The sequence below is a fragment of the Nothoprocta perdicaria genome, unplaced genomic scaffold (assembly GCF_003342845.1).
Source record: "Nothoprocta perdicaria isolate Ctin4 unplaced genomic scaffold, notPer1 scaffold_143, whole genome shotgun sequence".
NCBI lineage: Eukaryota > Metazoa > Chordata > Aves > Tinamiformes > Tinamidae > Nothoprocta > Nothoprocta perdicaria.
This window is the reverse complement of record NW_020454572.1, coordinates 754,476-770,769: the sequence shown is the minus strand read 5'-3', so window position 1 is coordinate 770,769 and position 16,294 is coordinate 754,476. Positions and strand designations below refer to the sequence as shown.

At 61.3% G+C, this 16,294-nt stretch overlaps 1 protein-coding gene and 1 long non-coding RNA gene across 2 annotated transcripts in view; one reads left to right on the top strand and one right to left on the bottom strand.

Moving 5' to 3' along the window:
* The first annotated feature begins 354 nt into the window (after positions 1-354).
* ZNRF1 (zinc and ring finger 1) overlaps positions 355-16,294 on the top strand; it is an 18,613-nt gene continuing 2,673 nt past the window's right edge. Inside the window, exon 1 of the mRNA XM_026034441.1 lies at positions 355-665. Within this exon, the coding sequence (XP_025890226.1) occupies positions 374-665 (292 nt within the window). The 5' untranslated portion in view covers positions 355-373. The remainder of the gene's footprint in view (positions 666-16,294) is intronic.
* Positions 5,058-9,281, bottom strand: LOC112943291. The gene is made up of 2 exons (XR_003248543.1): positions 9,158-9,281; positions 5,058-5,289 (listed from the first exon to the last, which is right to left on the bottom strand). It is a non-coding gene; the product is annotated as an uncharacterized LOC112943291 (long non-coding RNA).

The window sequence follows — 16,294 nt, the reverse complement described above, 5'->3', positions numbered from 1 at the left end:
GGGCCGCCCCCCCCCCGCGGGCCGCCGCTGAGCGTCTCCGCGGCTGCCGGCCGGGCCGCGAGGCAGAAGTGAGGCGGGCGGGCGGGCGGACCCGGGCGGCTTCCCCCTCCCCTCCCTGCCCTCCTCCCCTCGCTCGCTCGCTCCGCTGCCCTCCGCAGCCTCCCCCGCTCCTCCCCGGCCGTGGCGGCGGTGTCGCGGCGCCGTCGCGGGCCCGGCGGCGCGGCGCGGGGGCGATGCCCGGGGCGGGGATGAGTTTTAATCCTTAGCTGCCCGCGCCCCCCCGCTTCCTTCCTGCCGCTCTCGCCTGCCGGCGGCGGGGGCGGCGCGGCCCGTTCCCCGCGCGGGCGCTGTCGCCCGGCTCCCTGCGGCGCCCATGGGGGGCAAGCAGAGCACGGCGGCCCGCTCGCGGGGCGCCTTCCCGGGCGTGTCGACGGACGACAGCGCCGTGCCGCCGCCGGGGGGCCCGCCGCACTTCGCCCATTACCGCGCGGGCGGCGGCGGCGGCGGCGGCCCGGGCGCCGACTCCACGTACGCCCATGGCAACGGTTACCAGGAGACGGGAGGCGGTCACCATAGAGACGGGATGCTCTACCTGGGCGCCAGGGCCTCGCTGGCCGACGCGCTGCCCCTGCACATCGCGCCGCGCTGGTTCAGCGCGCACAGCGGTGAGTGCCGCGCGGGACCCCTCCCCAGCCCCGCGCTCCCCGGGRCTCTCCCATCCCTCCCGCATCCCCTGGGTGCTGCAGCCTCCCCGTGGCCGCCAGGCCGCAGCTGCCCCTTGCGTGGTCCCCTCCCCGTCCCCTCCAGCGCCGTGGGCGAGCGCTCGGGCTGGCACCCGCTGCTGTCAAGGTCAAGGAGGCGACGGGTTGTGGAGGGAGGAGGCTCGTGCCCGTGKTGGGGGGGGGGTCTGGCGCTGGCGGGGAGGGCTGGGACGCGGCATCCCCATCCCCCAGGAGCTGGGCGAGAGCYGCTCCTGCCCGTTGCGACGGGGAGGGGGCCGGCAACGGGGCCCAGCGGCTCCCCCGTGCCGCGTGCCGGGAGAGGAAGCCCTCGGGAGCGAGGAGCGGGAACGTCCCTGCTTTGTTGCGCCGGATGAAGGGCCGGGGAGAGGCGGCCGCGGGCTTCCTCGCCGGAGCCAGCTGGCAGCGCGGCGCCGCGCAGCAGGAAGCAGGGGGGGAAGCGGGAGCCGGTCGGGCGCGCGCAGGAAACRCGCCCGGCTCCGAGCGGGGATGCGGGGGCCCCGGTGCAACCCACCCCGCTGCGCCCCCACGTGCATCCCGCCCTCCGGAGGGGCGTCYGCCCGGGAGCAGGGCTGTGTCACTGACCTAGTTCTGGCTGGGCGCAGGGAGCGAGGGGGGAGGTCCTCCCTTCCCCTGCCGGCCGGAGGGGAAGTCATTTCAGGGATGTCTCCTTGCATTTCCTGGAATAGTCTGGGATTTCGCTGCCACCCRGGCCCCCGGGCTCCCTTTCGGGCCCTCTGTGCTCTCGTTGCATGACGCGGTTCCAGGAATTTCATTACGCCTCTTGGGACCATGCCTCATTTTCGGGAAGGAGGGAAACCGAAGCAGTGGGTGAGCGCAAAGTGCAGAGTCAGGCTCGCGGGGCCCGCTGCCCTCTTGGGGGCTGCGTGTTCTTCCCTAYGCCCTTTCTGCCGTGTGTCTCTTGCTGAATCCCCCGGCATGGAATATCCCYGTGCGAGCTCCCACGGGCACCTGCATCCCACCGGCCACCACATGTACTCGGGAGCAGGCGCCGAGCCCCGCTCTGAACTCTCCTGCTCCGTGACCTCGCGCAGGCGCCACCGCTGCTCTCCTTGCTCCGTGCCAAAGGAACCCGAAGCGCCAGAATCCCCCCGGGCAGCCCGTGAGCCCCAGGGTGTTCCACGTGCTGGGCCGCCTTCTGCTGAGCCCATCCCGACGGGAAATACGTGCTTTAGTTCCCAAACCACAGCACTGAGGGGCAAAACCTGTCCTTAAAAAATAAGGCGAGCGCAAAATGGGGGGAGCTTTTTTTACCTTCTGTAAATTAGCAAGACCCTGAAGCTCAAGCCGCCGTCCCTGAGCCTGCGGCGCAGGCTGGGGAGATGCTGCAGGGACCGGGTTTTGCCAGGGCCTCTTTGGGCCCCCCGAGAGCGCGGGCAGCAGCGAGAGCTGTTCAGGCCATGCTGTGGCCTCTCCTGGTGGCTTTTCTTCCTTGCTGCTAACTGGTAGGAGCAGCAGCGGAGGATTCCGAATGCCGGAGCRGGCTCCTGCGCTTTTCTTCTCGGTGTTCTTGGTTGGCGGATGTCCTCCTCAGCAGTGCCAAAACCCCTCCTCATCTCCGCTTGCGGTGCCGGGAGGTGTCACGGGAACGGCGGCCTTGCTCCAGAGCTGTGCTTGGGGACGAGGAGCCGCTGCTCCGTCGCTCTGGGCCTCCCGGAGAGGCAGGAGGTCTCCCACAGCCCTGCCGGGGCCTGGCGAGCGGACGTGGAAGCTGCTCTGGGAGCAGGGGAGCCCGAGCGCCTCTTCCCAGCAGCCGGGGCGAGCGAGAGGGTCCGGCTCCTGCTTGTTGGGTTGGGGCAAGTCCCTCTCTCCCAGGGTGTTTGGTCATTCCCGTTATGAGGCCGTTCTCATTTCCTGGCRGGGACTTTCCTGGCTGTGTCTGCCAGCCAAATAAGAGAAATAAATGCTACAGCCCCTCCTGAAACCACTCTGGGGYTTCCTCAGTTGCTCAGGCTTCCTGGGGTCTGTTTTCAGACAGGGGGAGATGACAAAAGGGCCTCCCACAAACTTGGGAGCTTGTGTTTAGCCCTAGACCCGTTCTCCMTAGCTCCGCGCTGCCTAGATCCTCTTGGGAGAGCCAGAAGGAAGGATKCCCGCTGTCTACCAGGATACGTTTGCAGCTTTATATGGTTTCTTAGTATTGGTCTTGTTATCCATCTTCAGCATAGGATCTCGGGGAGTTTGCAGAGACTATAAGTAGCTTAAGTTGATCTGGAAATCCCCCCTCATCGCCCAAAGCCCTTGGATTTACCGGAGCTTCACACACCCGTATCTGCCCGTCTGTCAGCCAGCCCAAGGAGATGCCTAGCTTGTCTTTCTGTGCAATGCCACGGGGAATATCACGAGCGCTCCGTGCGCTGACAAAATGAGCTTTTGCCCAGGAGCAGCAGAGCCCTGAGGTCTCCTTTGCCCGGTGACTGCTGCGATTTTGGCAGCCCCTGGACCTCAGCAGGAAGGTTCAGCCTTGGGCCGCGTGCGGCCAGAGCAGAGACAACAGCCRTGGGTCTGGCGGGTTGTGTCCTTCCCTGGGCAGTGCTGAGCCTGGAGCTGGGAAGGGAGAGGAGCTGGAAGCGGCGCTTGGTCCAGCCCCGGGACACGGAGCCGCTGTGAAGGGAAGGTCCCTTGGGGGAGCAGCTGCCAACCTGCATCTCAGGAGCTGGGTTGGCAAACGCAGACCTGCTCTGCCGGCTGGCAGGGGCACGTCTGTAACACGTCCCTGCTCTGAAAGGTTCAAGTCAAGGCTTTTCTCATCGGTGCACAAAGATGCTCCTGTACAAACCTCTCCTGTCTTGGTAGTCTCCAAACCAGAAGTGAGAGACTTAATCCCGGCAGCCCGTGCTCGCTGCACCCATGGGCTTTCCTGGCAGCAGCTTTTCACCATCCAGGCACAGTACCTGCTTACCCGCCTTCCTCTAGAGGGGCTAGAGGAGGAGGAAGATACCCTGAGGTCTGCAGAAACCCATAAATCCATCAGAAGAGACCGAGCAAGAGAGAAGCACCGAGGGCTAGAAAATGGGAGCTGGAGACACAGCCTGAATWTATGGGAGGACTTTGAGCTGGCTGCTCGGGCTTGGCTCACCCCGCAGCATCGCACGGGCTCCTCCGGGGATGCTGCGGCCGACGCTCTCGTGCTCGCCGGCCTGACCCACTTCCTAGCTAGGATTGTCCTCCCGGCCCGTGACGTAAGTTTATCCCGTGCTGGGTTTGCTTTGCTGCAACGTGTTTGTCCCGAGGCCCGGAATAACCATCAAGGCTTCTCTTATGTATTAATGCGCTGTTAGGGTTGCTCTCGCTCGCGTTCACCCGCCCGAGAATCCATCAAACACAGACATCTTTGGTGGAGGAAGGATGCTGGAGCTGGCACCCAGCCAGAGGAGCCCTTGAGAATCACGGGGAAAAAAAAAAAAGCTGCTAAACGCTGAAAATTAATTTCAAGAGAAACACAGGGTAGACAGAGAGGGAGAAAAACCCACTTTGGAAAAAAATAGCTTTTCTTTCCTCCAGTGTCATCTCCCYCGTGGCAGATCAGAGAAGCAGCAAAGAGCTCTTTGTTTTCATGGATTCCCTCCACGAGACCCGGTTTGTGGCACCTCRGTGGGAACCACCCAGCACATCTCCTTGCCTGCTGCTGCTGCGTTGCAGCCCAAAATGTGCCCAATATGTGGATTTAAATAAACAGCAGGCGGCCGCCTCTCAAAACTTGCCTCGGYGACAGCCCCGGGCCTCGGCCCACGGGGAGCACACGGGATTTGTGCGAGCAGCACGGAGCCGTAACCCGGCCCGGGCAGGGCGGACGGCGCCGACGAGGGCGGGTATTTTTAGAGGGCAGCTGTCGGCCACACAAGAGCAGGAAGGCAGCAGCGGGTGGCCGGGCCGAGCAGCCCTCGCTCRTTGCCTACCGGGTAGAGATTCCCGTTTCTTCACGTGTTCCGCTGGAAATGAGGCGCTTCAGGGGCCAGGGCCGCCCGCCTGCATCCTGCCCACAGGCCCCAGGGTGGCTCAAGGGAGGTATCAGGGCCCACGGGAGCAGGGAGTTGCAGGAGGCCGCGGGAACCCAAGGGTGGAGGAGGAGACGGCCGGGAGCTGCCGCTGGGCCTTGCCCTGGCCTGTTGGGTTGGAGCCCTGGGGCTGCAGGGAGGCCCAAAGCAACGGGATRTGGGTCGTGCACGGAGGAGCAGCTGCCGTGGGAGCTCCGCGGCGGCTTCACCTTGCCGACAGGAGCTCCGTGGGCTCCTCCTYGAGGCCGGGGTTAGTCAGCGATGTGACTCACGAGCTGTCACCTGACTGCTCGCTCCCAGGCGCAGCTCCGCGCCAAGGGGAAAAGTCCAACTCTCCCTTTCTGCCCSGCTTTCCAAGTTGTCGCCTCCTTCGGGGCTTCCGGAGAATCCCGGGTGTTCTTCCTGCCTTGCCAAACGGGCAGCCGAGGGCCYTGTTGCTCCGGGCGCTTCCGATGAGCCCAGGGCTTGCTGCCCTCAGCAGGGCTCGCGCTCAGACCTTCTCTCTCATGCACAAAGCGTTCTGGAGGTACCTGCAAGTAAATACATGTATAGTCCGTTGCCATGAGGCTGGAGGACACCTTGAGACCCGTCCRAGTCATTAGTGCCTTTGCTGTGCTGTCACCAAGGACCCTCTGCCTGACCTTGTTGTCCTCTGGGGGGGCTGAAATGCACATTTGTCTACAAAAGCAGCTTGTTCTCAGGGATTTGGGGAGTGTTTCTGCAACCAAAGACGACCAGCTGGAAGGCAGGGTGGCCCAGGCTGGAGCTGATCTTGCAGCATTAACCCAGCAAGGCTCTGAGGAGAGCAAGAGGAAGGGAGACCCCAGTGCTGAAAGCCGAACCGGGTTTGCTGCACGTGTGACTACCGAGTCACCCCTGGGCAATGGGCTAGCAAGGGGCCACTGCCACAGAGTGGATCTTGGCCCCAAATTGCAATAAAAGGGGCAACACTCACGTGGGGCAGGCGCGGGGGCTGCTCGGGGGCCGTTTGCACATCATCCCTGCGGATGCACGTGCGAGGAGGAGGAGGGCTCTGCACCTGGGTGGCTGCTTAGGGGTGCTGCAGGTGCCGGGCCTGGGAGCGCTCCAGAGCACGGGTCCCCGAGGGGCTCCCCTTCCCCTCTCACCTCTCCCGCCCCTTCCCAGCTCTCCGGCTTTCCTCAGCTCCGCTGCTGCAGTCTGCTCTGCTTCTTCCCTTCCTCCCACGCCGCCTCCATAAGAAACCAGCTGGCTAAAAAAAATTCTCTGCATCCTGAATTGCAGCGAGCGGCTCCGGGCTGCTGCAACACAGAGCCCCTCATTCCCTGCACTCCCAYGCCTGCATCCCGCTCGCAGGGAAAGGGAAGGCGACGCTCGAGCCGCCTTGTCGCCCGCAGCAGCCACGCGGCTCTGCCTCCCTTCCGGCCCCAGGGAAGGGGGATGTTTTCTGTTCCTGGTGCCTTCCCCACCTCCCTGCGACCTTGAGACGCTTGGCTGGCCCTTTGGAGGAGCCAGGGGAGGAGGCTGCTCTGCTCTTTCCTGCCTACGTGTTGCCGCTCGGGTGGGCCCTCATGCCGAGCTCAGCGCTTCCCGAGCCKCCTCCCCGCGGCTCCAGCCGTGCTGGTGATCGTCTGTGCCGTCCAGCTGCAGGTTTGGGTTCAAACGCGGGTTGGGTTCAAACCCAGGTTGGGTTGGGTATGTGGACTCTGCAGATTTCCTTCCCTCAGCTAGAGTCACAGCCCCCGCGCCCCGATGCAGAGCCCGGCTTGGCTCGGGAGGTGCTCWGCTCCAGCACCGCGCCGCCCATGGGTGCAGGGGCTCCGTGCCGGATTGGACACGTGCGGCAGGGAGCAGGCGTGAGGAGCAGGAGTGACTCAGGCTGTGGCAAAGCCACGATTAGGTCTGAGGTCTCCTCCCTCACGCCCTACGGCCACTGGGAGCCTTGAACCTCAGCCCCAAAGGCTACGTACGGGATAAGCTGCATGAACCTTTGGCGATGCGTTGGGGCTCGGCATGCCCGGAGGATGGCTGGGTGGCCACTGGGGCCACCAGGCTGTTTGGTGGCTCCTCTGCTGTGCCAGCATCCCCTGTGAGGTGCTGGCTGAAGGCTGTGACTTCACTTTGCACCCAGTGGTCCAGCCAGGTGTTTGGAGGCTTGCAGAACATCACTTTGGTGTTAGGTGGTGCTCTGGGAAGAGGATCTCAGCAGAGGTCCGCAGCRGAGATCCTGGTGATGCCCAAGCGGTTTTGCTGCAATGCTGGGAACGTCCTGATGGAGGCTAAAGTGCCTTCTTGTGTGCTGTCCACATGCCTCCTCACGTTGTCCTGGGACTGTTGCTTTCAAACAATGAGATCATCTTAAACTAAGGGGAATTTGTTTCCTAGCCAAGTAGGAGCRGTTGGGTCTGAGTATCTGGACTCTGCAGATTTCCTTCCCTCATCTGGAATCACAGAATCCTTAAGATTGGAAGGGACCTCTAGAAATCATCCAATCCAACCCTCCTGCACACACAAGGTCACCYAGAGCAYGTGGCACAGGCKGCATCCAAGCGGGTTTGGGAGATCTCCAGAGAAGGAGACTCCACAGCCTCYCTGGGCAGCCTGTGCCAGGGCTCTGGCACCCTCACTGTCAAAAAGCTTTTCCTCAAGTTCCTGTGGAGCTTTTGGAGCTTCAGTTTGTGGCCRTTTCCTCTAGTYCTGTCASTGGCCACCACTGCAAAGAGGCCGCCCCMTCCTCCTCACTGCCTCCCYTGAGGTATTTMYASACACTRMTYAGGTCCCCCCTCAGCCTTCTCTTCTCCAGGCTGAACAGGCCCAGCTCTCTCAGCCTTTGCTCATARGGCAGATGTTCCAGGCCCCTGATCATCCTCGTAGCCCTGCGCTGGACTCTCTCCAGCAGCTCCWCATCCCTCTTGTCCTGGGGRRYYCAGAACTGGACACAGTCTCCAGATGTGGCCTCACCAGGGCTGTGAGGAGGGGGACAAACCCCTCCCTGGATCTGTTGGAGATGCTCTTCTTAATGCACCCCAGGATCCCGTTGGCCTTCTTGGCCACCAGGGCACCCTGCTGCCTCATGGTCATCTTGTCATCCACCATGACGCCCAGGTCCCTCTCTGCAGGGCTGCTTTCCAGAAGGTCAGTCTCCAGCCTGTGCAGGTGTCCGGGGTTATTCCTCCCCAAGTGCAGGACCCTGCACTTGCCCTTGCTGAACTTCATGAGGTTTCTCACCGCCCAGTTGTCCAGTGTGTCCAGGTCTCTCTGGATGGCAGCACAGCCCTCAGGGCCATCAGCTCCTCCTCCCAGTTTGGTATCATCAGCAAACTTGCTGAGGTGGCACCACGTCCCTTCATCCAGGTCGTTAATGAATAAGTTGAACAGAACTGGACCGAGGACTGACCCCTGGAGGACACTGCCAACCACAGGCCTCCAACCGSGCTCTGCACCACTGCTCACCACTCTCTGCACCCTGCCATCGAGCCAATTCCTAATCCCCCTCACTGTCCACTTATCTTCCCACACCTTCAGAGCTTGCCCAGGAGGATGCTGTGAGGGACAGTGTCAAAAACCTTGCTCAAGTCCAGACAGACGACATCCACTGCTCTCTCCTCCTCTATCCAGCCAATCATTCCATCATAGAAGGCGATCAGGTTAGTCAAGAATGATTTCCCYGTGGTGAATCCATGCTGGCTACTCCTGAGCACCTTCTCCACGTGTTCAGAGACAACAGCCAGGATGAGCTATTCCATCACTTGTCCAGGGATGGAGGTGAGGCTGACTGGCCTGTAGTTGCCTGGGTCCTCCTCTTCCTTGCCCTTTTYGAAGGCTGGCGTGACATTGGCTTTCTTCCAGTCCTCAGGCACCTTCCCTGTTCTCCAGGACCTTCCAAAGATGATGGCAAGTGGCTTGGCTAKGACATCCACCAGTTCCCACAACAGTCTGGGGTGCATCCCATCAGGGCCCATGGATTTGTGGGTATCACATTGTCTAAGTGCTCTCTGACCCAATCCTCTACCCAGGGCAAGTCTTCCTCTCTCCAGGCTTCTTCTCTTGTCCCTAGGGTCAGGGATTCCTTTGTAAAGGTGGCATTCAGCAACTCTGCTTTCTCTGTGTTTTTCCTAACCAGGGCACCCACCCCCTTTACCAGCAGACCCACATTCTCCCTAATCTTCCTTTTGCCATTGATAYATTTGGAGAAGCTTATTATATTTAAGATCCCTTGCCAGATTTTGTTCCAAGAGTGCCTTAGCTTTCTTTGTCACATCCCTGCATTCCCTGACAACATTCCTGTATTTCTCCCAAGGGGCCTGTCCTTTCTTCCCACATTCTGTATACTCATGATCGCTGCAGCCAGGACTACCCCCACCTTCACATCTCCACCAAGTCCCTCTCTATTTGTTAGTACCAGGTCCAGTTATCCACCTGTCCTCGTTGCCTCCTCCGCAGCCTGGGTCAAGGTTACTGTCACAGCACTGCAGGAACCCCCAGGACTGCTCGTGCCTCGCTGCGGTGTCTTCCCAGCTGCTCTCAGGGTGCTTGAGGTCCCCTGTGAGCACCAGGGCCTGTGACCACGAGGCTCCTCCCAGCTGCCTGTAGAAGACCTCATTGACCTCATTGGCCTCATTGGCCTCATCAGCCTCCTCATCCCCATCAGGTGGCCTGTAACAAACACCCACCACAGCACTTCCCCCCTTAGCCTGCCTTTTAACCCTTCCCACAAGYTCTCCACCTGCTCATTATCCTCTCCACCTGCTCCTCATCCACTCCCAGGCTGAGCTCCRTGCCTCCCAGTTGCTCTCTCACATACAGAGCGACTCCCCCACCTCGCCTTCCCAGCCTGTCCTTCCTAACGAGCACATGGCCTTCCATGACAGCGCCCCGGSYRTGGGRGCTATCTCACCACGTCTCTGTAACTGAGGTCTGTGGCCTCATTTGTCTGGTCCTCAAGTTCCAGCGCCTCGTACCTGTTGAATGTGGTCCCCTGGGGGGTGATTTGGGCCAGGGAAGAGTTCTCCTGCCACCTCAAACAGCGACCCATTTCCATGGTTGTGCATCCCTTGGTACTGTTAATTCTGCCCCCTCTGCCCTATGGCAGGAAGGTGGGGGATCCTCAGATGGGTTTGGGGGGTTCTCGGGGTGCCCTTGCTGGGACGAGTGCAGAACATGGCTGCCCCTTTCTGTTTCTTCCTCACGCTCCCTGATGCCCCTCAGCCTTCCTGCCGCCTCYTTCAGCTCCACCACGAGGCTCAGGCGGTCGTGCCCCTGCTCACACCTCGGGCAGCWCTTGTTTCTGCCGCTGCCTGGTAGCATGGAGAGGCTCAGACGCTCCCCACACCTGGAGACCTGCAYTGCCGCCTGTTTCCGTGGCCGTTCAGTCTGTCCCCACAGCCTTCCTGGTGCTGGTTCTGTGCTGAGCGGAGACCTTGGCTTCGCCTGCTTTGCCACCGACGGGAGAGACTGTGGAGAGAGCCCCTTCCTGAGCTGAGGAGAGTCCCTGCACCTCCTGCCTGCGCTGGCTGCCACGCAGACCTACGGTYGCTTGAGCTCCTTGGGGACAGCTTTTAGATTCCCGCCTTCCCCGCGGGGTCAGAGCCGCCGCTGGCCCAGGGCTCCACCTGGGGCTGCACTTCCCTGCTCGGTGGTTTTCACCTCTAGGCAAAGTGCTGTAGCCCAAGCATCCCCATCTGGAGCCCTTCCCCTCGAGATCTGAGCCAGAAAGGCCCTTTCACGGCTTTTAAACTGCCGCCTTCCCTCCCTGTGCCTGCTCCCACCTTGCACAAAGGTGGAGTTAAAGCTCTGCGTGTGTCCCAGCACCGGTGCTGCTTCCCATTCCCACATCATGSTTCATTTTCCCTGTGCGAGAACTTGCGGTATCTGAAACCTGTCAGGGCCCGAGGAGTGAGGGATGGAGCTAGGGTGTAGGAGAGCCTCCTGYCAGTCCTAGGTTAGGCTCACGAGGAGTAAGGAAAAAGGAGACAATTTTGAGTTGAGTTTTCCTTCACTGGGGAGGCACCAGGGATTCCTTTCCGCTGCATTTTTGGACCAAATATTTCTTTTATCTCATGCTGGGCTTCATCCTCACCTGGTGTAAGTCAGCAGGGCTCCTGTGAAGCCAGGCAGTGGCTGGAAGGAAAACCCTTGGACGGGAGCCCAGGATGCCCTCCGGAGACATGGAGAAGGGCTGGTTGGCTGAGGCTGCCAGGCCCCCAACAGCCTGAGGCCTGGCCTGAACCCTCTTGAGGAGGGGATCAAAGGATGTCCCTCTGCTTCCGTGTCCTGGGGGGTGACAGGGCTCACGCTGCCCCTGGCTTCGTTTGCTGCGGGAGCTCGGATCTGGGGCAGCCCCTTGTGCAGATGTCCTCCTGCGCTCGGTGGCATCGCAGAGGTGGCCACGTGCGTGGCCGGCCYGTGTTGTGCCCGTGCACTTGGACCTTGCAGCACGGAGCAGATCTGCTTGTTTGATGCAGAGTTTTGTGTGACCTTCTGGCCGGGTGTCTCAGGGATTCCTGCCGTCCTCCTCCCTTCAGTACCCCACGAGCTCTGACTTGGGTGTTTTCCTCTTGTGCTGCTCCCTGCAATGAGCCCAGCTGCCAGAAATAGATCGAGGGTCTCCTAATGCCCGGGCAATGTCCCTTGTGCTGCCAGTGCTGTAACCGATCCCAAAGTGACCTAGTCTCAACCCGTAAGTGACCTATGGAGAGTGGGCAAAGCTGGAGGCTCCCCAGCTTGTTTGGCTGAAGAGGCCCCTGCACAGCCTGGCATCGTGCAGTGGCCACGTGGCCTCCTGCACACACTGGAGCTTCGAGGCTGAAGGGTCTGGTGGTGCCGGCAAAGCTTTAGCTCTTGGGAGGCGTTTCCTTCACCCGCTGCGAGGTCCCTGCTCCACGCTCTGTGCTGAGTTAGCTCAGGGACGCAGCACCCGCGTTGTTACAGGGCTGYGGGCTGCTCTTCTGCGGCGTTCGCCTCCCAAAGGAGCAGCCTCGTGGCACAGCACGAGCATCAGCAGAGGGGTCAGTAGCACCAAGCTTTGGGCTGGGCTTCAGGGAAATGTCCAGCTTCAGCTCCTCTGGAGGAATCTGATGTGATTTCAGAAATAAAGGAAGGAATTATTGGTAAAATGCAAGAGGATTTGGAGAGGGTTTGGTGCGAATACTCTGTGTGTCTCTCTGCTGTTGCAAATGGTGTTATGGCCTGTCCCCTAAGAGGGAGCATTCCTCAGAAGGTCAGGTCCAGCATTTTGCATTCCCAGGGTCTAGCCCAGCATGGACAGGAACAAACCCAAGCGATAGGAGCTGGCCCAGGGTGGCCTGACCCAACTCATCACCCGGGATCGATCGGAGGGAGCAGCTGTGAGGAAGCCCCAAACCAGGGCACTAGGTGGGCTGGTGTTCAGCAGCTCGGGCAGGAGGTGCAGGTGACCCTCTGTTCACGGCCGCATCCCGGATCACGTCTCCGGAGATAAGCTGTGCTGCCGGGGGCTCGTGGAGGACGTGCGGCTTCCTCGCCTCTCGCTGCTGCYAGGGCTGCCTGGTGCCTCCTGCCTTGTCTGGTTCATCTAGGTGACGGGCTGTCGTGTCCTTCCTGTTTGCTCCCTTCCCAATGTCTGCCTGGGAAAGAAGTGGATGGCATCCGTGTCTCTTGGCCATGCKGGCTCGGTGGTTTTGCTCTGGTCTTTCACAGGTGGCACCCAGGCAAAGTGCCCGCTGCGGGCTTGGGGAAGGAGAAGGCACACTGGACTCCATCGCAGTGCCTGGTGGCTTCCTTGAGCTGCACGGGTTGCTACAGACATCACCTGTAGAAACCCAGGGCCCTGGGGGCCTGGCTGTACTGCAGCGTGGGCTGCCTTTGTGCTGARAGGCCCAACTAGCCCTCCGGGTCCTGCGTTTCCTGCGTGATGTGTCACTGATGTGGGATTCCACCTGCATCCCTGTTGCAGGCTCTGCCCAGGCAAGATGAGTGCCACTTCCTTGAGGCATTGATAGAAATGACCATTGCGGGATAATCTGCACCAGGATGGCTCTTAATTTCCCATGTTACTCATTGACCTAGTTCTTGGAGGCCGTATCTGCACCTTCCCGAAGGCTGTGGGTGCCCATGGAGGCGCAACTGCTCCGTTTGCTGCACTTCTCCCTACGTCAGGGGAAAGCTTGGAGTGGTTGTGGGGCAGTCCTGCATTTTGGGGCTCACCAGCATCCTTAAAAAGCACTGTGCTGGCATGCCATGTGTATGTCATACCCCTGGGTAAGGACTAGTGTGAGGAAGGGGAGGGCAGGCAGGAGGAGGCAGGAGTTTCCCATCTCTGCTCACGGAAAGGGTCCAAATCAAGGATAACTCGGCTGTGCTCTCAAGGCTGTGGTTGCTGGAAATGTGTCTTCAGTCTCCCACTATCCCCCAAACCTCCCGGCCTGGGCTGCGCTGCTTTTGGCACCACCAGGGTTAACTGTTGGGCTCTGATAGGACCTGGTGGAGGCTTCAAAGGTTCCCAGCTCTGCTTCATGTGGCTCTCTAAAATTAACCATCTAACCTTCCTAAAAATACTCGGAGGGCACTAGCCCTTGGAGAGCAGAAGTACTGCTGGCTCACGGTTTCTAGACCAAGCCATTGGAGAGATGATATCACCTGCCAATGTATGTCTTGCAGCCCTGCAAAGCCCTTGGCTTTCTCAAAGTCTCCTGCATCGCACCTTGTCCTCAAATCCGACGCGAGTGCACAGCTTGATCCTGCCGGAGGAGGAAGCGGCTCCAGGAGAGATCCCATAGTGGAAGAGGGTTTGAGATCCCGTGGTGGAAGAGGGTTTGAGATCCCATGGTGGAAGAGGGTTTGAGCTGGGGCTGCCACAGGCCACCTGTGATGTTCATGTTAGTGGGACCCAGCAGAACCTGAGCAGGTCCCTGCCAGCCCTGAGGCTGTTTGGAAGTGGCCCTAGGGGTTAGTCCTGGGTGCTTTGCTAGGAGGCACAGAGCCTGGGAGCAGGACCTTGTGGGGAGCTGTGTCCCAACCTCCCCGCTTAGAGAAAAGGCATCTCAGAGAGCTGTGAGCACTGACACGTCATCTCCCATTCCCCTCTTGGGGCGCATGTCCACCTTCCACCTTGGGGCGCGTGTCCACGCTCTSTGCCACCTTCCTCTTCCCCATCTGCCCCGAGGACAAGCTGGGCCCTTCCTTGCCCTKTTTTCCTGGCCCACGGCAGGAGGGTGGAAGGGGCTGCAGGGGCAGCCGGGGAGCTGAATTTTCCATGAGCAGCTGTCAAAATGTAATCTCCCCCGTTGCTCAAGCTGGCAGCTTAGGCAGGATAAATTAACTGGGATTTYGGGGATTGTGGAAAATACCAGGGCCCGGAGGGGACCTGTCCAGCGGCACCTCCAGGGACAAGCCCTATGCACACGGATTGCACGGCCACAGCGCTGCCTGCGGCACCCACGGGACACGTTTGTCACGGCCCTGGTGGCACTCGGGCAGCGGTGACCTCTGGGTTTTGGAGGCGCGTCCCGCTGTGCTGCCTGCCAGCCTGCCCTGGGGCACCTTAACGCTCTGCTGCGCTCGGCAGCCTCCGTGCAGGGGGTGGCACCTCCTCACGCGCCGACCCTGGACACACGGAGCGTGTCCCTCTTCGCGGGGACCTACTTGTCGTGTCTCCGGCCCCTGGCGTCGCGGGGGCCGCCGGCAGATGCTTTTGCRACGCCAAATATTTGCGCAGAGATCCAGGCCCCCGGCGCGGCGGCTGCTCCGGCTCTGTGTGCGACTGCCTTTTCCCCAGGGCTTTTTGGACTCCCAAAAATAAACCCGCCGGGCTGCACCGTGGCCTGGGGCTGGGCTCCGCTCACCCTGGCCCTGTTTATCCCGCTCCTTCCCTTGGCTCCCGACGTCTGTGCCCTGCAGGGCCGCCCTGGCCGGGCTCTAACCCGCAGGGAGACTGAGGAGTTGGACCTCCTGCGGCCGCGGTTGCCCGTCCCGTACGATCCCTTCAGGTGCTGCCAGATCTGGAGCAGCTGTTTAAAATAGCGTGTCGGCATGGAAAAAGAAGGCGGGGGGACGGGGGGCTACCGGGGGCTGTTTCACAACCACCAGCGCCGGAGAAAAACGAGGGCTGCAGACGGTGCGGGACGGGCTCGCACAGAGCGAGGCACATGAACCCGGGTCCTTGGGARGGAGCCCCTTGGTGCCCTCCTTGCTGTGCTGTGACACGTTCCGCTCTGCCAGGTCTCACCTGGCGGGAATCGGGATCGCCCGAYGGGCAGGATGGGTTCGGCCGGACCGGGCTGCGGGCAGCGGCCCTCGCAAGGGGAGGCCTGTTGGGGCCTGCTGCGGATGGCCTTGGAGGCCATCTGAGCTCTCTCTATAAATATACCAGGAGGGTGAGCGCCCCGGAGGCAAAAAAAGCTATTTAAGCTAATGGGTCCTGCTGACACGACAAGAGACAGGTATAAATGGGTCGGGAGTAAATTTAGGCTGGAGATGAGCCGTGCAYACAGCTTGGGTGTTTTCAGTGGGCCCCAGCCCTGCTCCACGGGCATGCAAGAGCTTTTCCGAGCCACGTGCCAGCCCGGCCGCACGCGGAGAGGACGTTACATCTTCCTGCCYTGGGGTTCTTTGCTGCTAGTTGCCCAACTCAAGGGGCTGCCTGGTTTCGCAGCTGCCTTTGGCCTCGATTCCTCCTCTTCCTCCCGCTGCGAGGGGACCRGCGCTGCCCCCGCTTTCCTGTGAGACGAGAGCCCTGCGGAGGGGCAGGCCGCTTGGCGTCCCCCTCCCAGGCGAGGCAAAGTGCAAAGCCATCTATATTTATCGCTGCTGCTGCCGGGAGCGCTCGCCGGGCTCTCCAGCGGCACCGYGGTCAGACCCGATCTGCTTTTGACACCGGCTCCGTAAATTATCCACTGCCTCCCGCCTTCCCGGGCTCTCCCAAACGCTCCTGAGGTTTCTTGTAGCCACAGRTGTGCGGGAAGCCCCTGGCCTTTGGCGCTGTGACTTGCAAGGCCCTTCCCAGTTGCCYGCCTTGCAAAGTCCCTTTAAACTTGACTGCACTTGGGCTTTGTCCCCATTGCCTGGAAAYGAGTTGAAGGGCCCTAAACGGGGTAAGGATGTGGGCTAATGGGATCACGGGGAGCCGAGCTGCATCCCCTAGCCAAGAAATGCTTCCCTGGTCTGGAAGGAGGCAGGAGCATCAGGTTAGTGCAGTTTCCAGATGGCTCCTAATTGCTCTCGAGAGGAAGGAGGCGAAGAGCTCAAGTGAGATTAGGGAGATGGACAGAGGGTGCTGGGGTCAGCCTGGAGCAGGGGCTGTGAGCGTGGGCACCAGCRAAGGGTGCCCATGGGGTGGCAGCAGGCCGGGTGCCCTGGCGAGGGTGAAACCAGGCCATGCACTGCGGGCAGCGGGGCTTGGCATAGGGCTGGGAGCAGAGCCGGAGCTCTGCTCGGGACGGGAGGGCTGCGATGGCGCTGGTGGTGGCCCYGGGCTCTCCCGGGGGGTCCCAGGGGCCTGCGCGTGGCGCCGGCCACTCGCCCTTTAAGGCTGGGCAGCAGCTGGCGGCCACGTGCTCGCCGCCCTGGCAGGCGCCCCGC